We start from the raw sequence: 6396 nt of genomic DNA on the forward strand, positions 1-6396 counted from the left end.
TTAGGTCCAACTTTTTAACTAGTACCTCCCCATCGCCTCAATGACTTAACTCTAGTTTTGAAAACAGACTATATAAAAGTGAGATAATGAGTAGATATACATGGGCTTTCTTTGTTTAGTTGCTATTTAAAATAATACCAGGAAAAAAAAAGAGTAAAAAGTTATATGCTATATATCTCAAAATTGCTAAGAGGGAAATTTGCATGTGATTGCCATTAAAAACACCATAAACTGTTTATGTTAAGGAGTATATAGATTAAACTCCTATGCTCTTGTTACTATCCAATGTTTACATAATCAAAACACACCAGTGGCCTTTAAAACTGTGTACAAAGATTATGATAAGTGTTCATTAATTTCCTAGATAAGAAAATTCTCTTTATGATACCATTTCACTTAGCAAGCCCTGGAAACAATGTCTGGGAGTCAGAAGCAGAAGGATGATCTGAAGTAGGAGCAGACACCCTCCACAGATCTGGAGAAGCAAGTGACAATTTCTTGAAGAGGGCCATCTCTAAGAGAATGGTAGGTTAACCATAAGTGCTAACGGCCTCAGTTCTAGAATTTAGGGAATAAATTCTGTCAATAACCAATAATATTAAAGAAACAACAGTAAAAAGGTCTAGTGTGAACTCTCAGCATCAATGATTTCTTCATCTCTATCTGGTATGACTATGAACTTAGGGTCAAGGTGACCTGTTTAGACTCCTGACACACAGACGCTCAGAGACAATATGTTATGATGTAAGCAAGTGCATACATGTAACCACATGAACACAAAGAAATCACAAGGATTAATTTTAGAAGAGAAAAATCAACAGCAGACACCTGTTAGTACAATTACAATGTGATATTAATGTAGAAGCCACGCCTTCCAGGCCATGATCTCAGATACCAGGTCTTACTTCTGTATAAATCTTCACTGTTGAGTAGTTTACTCTTTGATCTAAGACTATGAATGGTGAAATTAAAGATGCTGTGTTTTTGGAAGAACGTCTTCAGTTTGAAAGGACTTCAGCCTGTCAAAGCTTACATGCCCTTACTTTTATCCACAAACTACTGAACAACAAAAGGTACCGGATTTGTTTGGAAAAGATACCAGAGTAAACTCATTTCACTGAAGCTGAAATGACTATGATCTATTTCTACTCTTACACCTTTTTACTGTGATTATACCTACATTCAACTAAATTATAAGATATAACTGAGACAGTATTTATAAAAGCCTCCAAACATAACATATACAATCCTAACTCTGCAATATAGATATAACTATATAAGCTTTGAAAATCTGGGTAGATTTCCACTTAATTTCAACTACATGTAACGTAATAAATAATCTGCGTTGCAATCATCTGAATGACAATCTAGAAACCAAAGCTTCTAGATTCTATTCCCTTTTTCCAAACATTTCAGTAAATTATTTTTACTAAAATGCACTTATATTAATTTCATATTTAATAAAACATAATCATTTACAGCACAAGATCAATGTAATATGCAGTATTATTCAGAATAAAATTGGGTCAAATCTTTTAATACTTTAGATTTAACATACTCTCAATGCACACAAAATAAAAGTTAGGGGACCTGTTCCAGGAGGTTCAGACACTAAATTATTTTTTTTTAATTAAAAAGATCCAATGCAACTATGATATAGTATTTCAAAAACAAATAAATTTACCCACCTAGATTTGAATAGCTAACTGACAATTAAAGCTGCAGTTAATAAGTCATAGTTTTACTTCGATTTTCAGCTCTAATTTGTAACGCTCCAACCACAATTCCACAGCCTCACAGATTTCTCACAATCAAGGATCTTGAGTTTTTAAAAAAAAAAAAAAAAAAAAAAAGTATAACATTCATTTGCTTTGGAAAATGTGCTCAAAAATGAACATTCTTACGAGAAAAAAACAGATATTTAAAATTTTCAGTTTAAAGGTACCTACAGTCCATTTATTTGGATAGTTATTTTTATGTTTATTGTTTTCTTTTCAAAACACTAGGTTAAGCTAGACATATGTACGGTTTAAATTTTGACAACTCAAGATTGTTTCCGATTACTCAATTTGAACTGAAAACTGAGAGTGATCATTCAAAATCCTCTAAAATAAATTCAAAATTAAACATTTTTTCCAATTATCCTGATGGCATTAGTTGTTTCCTAAATATTTCAGATAATTTCTCAATTATTTACAGTTCAGGATATTTTCAACTAGTAATCATGACATCAAACTTTATCAGCTAAAATGTAACTTTACGGGCATATTTATTTTCTATTTCAGATGCTGAAAGGGTTTAAACATATATTTTCAGAACTTCTGGCTATAAAATTAGAACTTAATGTTTAAATAAACAAAAATAAAGTTTATAAACATTTATAGATTCTATTTTTCTAATCCTAGAATAATAATAAATGGTATAGATTGGTAGATAGATAGATAGATAGATAGATAGATAGATAGATAGAATAACTAACCAGTAAATAAGTATTCTTCGTTTATTACTTGGAATTGGGAGGAGAAATTTGTGCCCCTAATGCAAGGGTTCTTAATGACACGTTCTTATTTAGATATCTCTTTCTTTTGTCACAAGTATTACAAGACACACTTCTTATGTAGACCTACTGATAATTTCTCAGTTTTGAAAGATTTGGGGCAAAAAGTTAATTTATGATGTTTTACTATAGTAAGTCATATATGTGATATGCTGTAAAACTGAAAATTATTTAATCATGACAGCTTGAGTGAATTTTTTTCCGTTTTGTAATTCTAAATCCATCTGTTTTCTGACTAACACAGTACCTGCCCTTCTACGGATTAAAGCAGATTTAAGAGCCTTCCATTTTTTGTTGTTCTGAAGGATCATATCTCAAAAGCATAAAAATATCAAAGAAATACATTTTATGTTAAGCAAACAATCACAGAAAAATTCATCACGGCTTAACACGTGAAGAACCTGTGATTTTAGTCAAGAACGTATGCGGGTTTTCATCAGGGTCAGAATAGTTCTCTCTGAGCATAGGCAGCGCGAAAAAATAAATTCATTTGTCGTGGGTTTTTTAAACTTGTGGAAGTTTTAAGGAGAATCGAGTTGGGGAAAACCAGGGTCCTCGAGACATGGGCTGGTGAACATTAGCCTGTGCGGGCGCCACGGCTAGCTTACCACTGCAGGGTGAGCTGAGTCTGCTTCTTCTTGTCCTTCATGATCTGCGTGATGCTCTTCTTTTGAGAGAGCTGTGGGTCAGCTGCTTTGATCTTGCCCTCCTGAGTGTCCGCATCCTCTTCTTCCGAGGAAAAGTTGCCATTGTTTAAATGCACTTCTGAGGGCGAGTTTAAGGAGTGACAAAGAACAAGGGAACAGGCCATCAGTCCAGTGACTTCCACACCTACTTGCTTTGCACCCAAGGAGGAGCAAGGCAGGAGTTGAGCAAAGCCCTCCGAGTTAACATTAACATTTTTCCCGGTGAAATAAAATGGTTCCGACAGAGCACCCTACTTTATATGTATTCAGAGTGTGTTTCTTCTTTATTGTTGGACACTCTTAGGACTCAGCACCGCAGCCGGGAGAGTGGAGCACTCACCTGATTTAACTCCCACCTGCAGCCCGGGACCTTCGCCTTTCTCCTCGCTGCTCCTGGCGCCCGCGGCTGCTCCGGCCACCAGGTAAGCACTATCCTCAGGGTAGACCAGCAACCCCTTGCCAAGCAGCTGCGCGCAGCACTCCTCCGCGATCTCGGAGGGAAGTTGGGGAGAAGATTGCTCCGGTACGAAAGCTTCCTCCAGTTCCCGGACCTTAGCCATCCTTCCCACCGCCGGACCTCAGCACCCCGGGCTTGGCGGAGCTCTGTGTTGAGCCCAGAGCCCCGGGGCAGGGCGGGGCGGGGCGGGGCTGGAGAACCAGCGGCCGCTGGGCAAACTCCCGAGCCCCGATGGTGGAGAGGGGACAAGGTGAACAGGTATCGCACAGATGGCAGGGTGGAGGAGGGTGGAGGCTATCCTGCCTTTTTCCAAGTGTCTCAGTCTGGGTAGAAGCTTGCTCCCAGTTCACTTCCACACTGGCTATCAGTCACAAGGAGCCCTTTCCTCCTGTTCTAGACCCAGGACCACTTCCCTACTGAAAACTTCCTGAAGGATCCTATAAAACTTAGCTCTCCTCTCTAGTGGGGCAAGCAACTTCAACTGTCTGTCCGCAGATTCTCAGGAGACTTAACAGAGGCACCTGCCAGGGTCTTGATTTGAGAATAGGATGGAAGGAAACAAAACTCAGAGTATCCTTCACCAGTATGCATTCCCAAAATAATGCAAGGACTGAGGAGCACCCATTTTATTGGCTGGAAGACAGAGACACTGCTCTGTATTTTGGATACTTGGGCCTCACACCCCTCTAAACTATAGGAATTGAAGGAAAAGATGTATCCCCATTCATATTCGCATGTGCATCCCTTACAATTCATTTCATACCCAGCAGTGGAACAGGACTTTAATAATTTTATTAATTATTATTTAATTATTAAATTATTGAAATTATTTGATAATTATTAATAATTTAATAGTATTTCAGTCCCAAATGACAAAATATGTGTTTGTTTTAAAGTAGGTTGGGCTTTCTATAAAGAAGGGTGCTGAGTGGAGATTTGGGATCCTACTGCTTGGCTGACTCGCAGTTTTCCTCCTTCTATTCTCTGTCCTTTTGACAAACGGGACCTCCAGAAAAAGAAGGGATCCTGTCTTGGTTTCCATTGCTTCATCGCAGCCAAGCCTGTATCTTCTTTAGGGGGATTAGCAAGGGATGACACCTTCGATGTTAGTATGACATAATATTAAACTAAGGTCACACAAAGAAAGCAAAATGAAACCCAGAGTAGCACATGACTAGAGGAAGGATTACAGGAGTCATCCAACAGAGAGAGCAGCATTTGCCAGGTCAGCTCAAACTGCCTATGTGTCTACTTACGTTTTCAGCAACACTTGCTGGAAAAGGCATCACTTCTTTCGAAGCTCGAAGCTCCTTTCACATGCTTGTCTTCCTCTGGTTACTGGACACCGGCTGTAGCCCCACACTTTCCTGCACACCCAGTGTTCCCTACCTTCTCTCCCTAGTCCTCTGAAAGTCTCTCAGCCTGCTTCCTGTGTAGAGCTTTTCACTTTAGTGCTCCAGTTAACAACAGGCTACCTTTACAGAGACACCCTCAGGGGTATTCTGTAACGGAAGTCCTCTTGGTGTTCACAGCAAGGCTCTACCCATTCATGTCACATAACCATGAGAAAAAATGTTCAGAAAATGAGTAGAATTTCTTTAATTTTAAAATATAGCCTACTCGATATCCAGGAGCTGTGTTTGTGTATGTGAGTCATATAGACACTAAGTGAATAGTTGGCAATTTTCCAATTGAACCGATCAATGAAAAAAAGCAAAATAATATCTTGTAAGGCCCTAAACAAGTTTTTGGCTGTATTTTTTTAAATAAATTGTCTTTCTTATAAAACACATTGAGGTTCTTTGTGCTTCTCTTTAGAATTTAGGAACCATAAATAGGCACGTAACAGTAAATGTATTAAATCAGTGACCAATACTTCTCCGACATTAAAAATCCCAAGACAAGGTTGGCTTCAATAGTAAATTGCATCCAAAGTTTGAAGAATTGATACCAACTTCCTCTACGGGGCAAGTCTGCCATCATTCTGGATGAGTGTGTGTGGGATTGTAATAGCCTTCATTTCCATGGGGATGTGTTTTAAGATCCCAAGTGTTACTTGAAACTGTAGATGGTATCAACCATGGAACTAAAGCCAATCTGTCCTCCTTAATTTTATGTGCTGGTGTCTCCTCTGTCTTTCATTTGGGGGTCAAGAGAAAGTAAAACAACTGTTTAAGGAGCCCAAGTCCAAACCATGCAACACCCCAAGATTCCATCTCATAATCAGAAAGAGGGTTACATACACAGTGCTGCTCATCACGCGGGCCAGCATATCAATCATTCTTTATCCATTACATTTCTTGCAGGGACTCTTGTCCATAGTGTTAAGACATCACTTTGTCAGCCTTTGAACATGAAATTGCACCATGCCTCTGAAGTGGAATTCCAGGTCTGCAGCTAGACTGTCACTACACTTTTGGTCTCTTTTATTTGTTCTGAGGCTTCCAGCTTCTTGAACTAAACTGATACTTTTTCCCCTGGTTTCCAGCCTGCCTTTGGCCATTGTAGATCTATTTCTGCATATAATTATATATGCTAATCCAATGAACCTTCTTATTACTGTGTGTACACTGTGGGTTCTGTTCCTCTAGAAAACACACTTTTTTTTTTTTGACAAGGGCAGAAAGATTATCCAATGAGAAAAGAAAACTTTTTCAAGTCACATTGCTGAAACATTTTTAAAGAGTAAATGTAGA

General features: G+C 38.4%; 1 protein-coding gene across 1 annotated transcript in view; it reads right to left on the reverse strand.

Moving 5' to 3' along the window:
- Window positions 1-3803, reverse strand: part of Rfx6 (regulatory factor X6) — a 53963-nt gene extending 50160 nt beyond the window's left edge. The window contains exons 1-2 of the mRNA XM_034524479.2: window positions 3584-3803; window positions 3166-3322 (exon numbers count right to left, since the gene is read on the reverse strand). Coding sequence (XP_034380370.1) covers window positions 3166-3322; window positions 3584-3803 — 377 coding nt within the window. The remainder of the gene's footprint in view (window positions 1-3165; window positions 3323-3583) is intronic.
- Window positions 3804-6396: the final 2593 nt, after the last annotated feature.

The sequence above is a fragment of the Arvicanthis niloticus genome, chromosome 20 (assembly GCF_011762505.2).
Source record: "Arvicanthis niloticus isolate mArvNil1 chromosome 20, mArvNil1.pat.X, whole genome shotgun sequence".
Lineage (NCBI taxonomy): Eukaryota > Metazoa > Chordata > Mammalia > Rodentia > Muridae > Arvicanthis > Arvicanthis niloticus.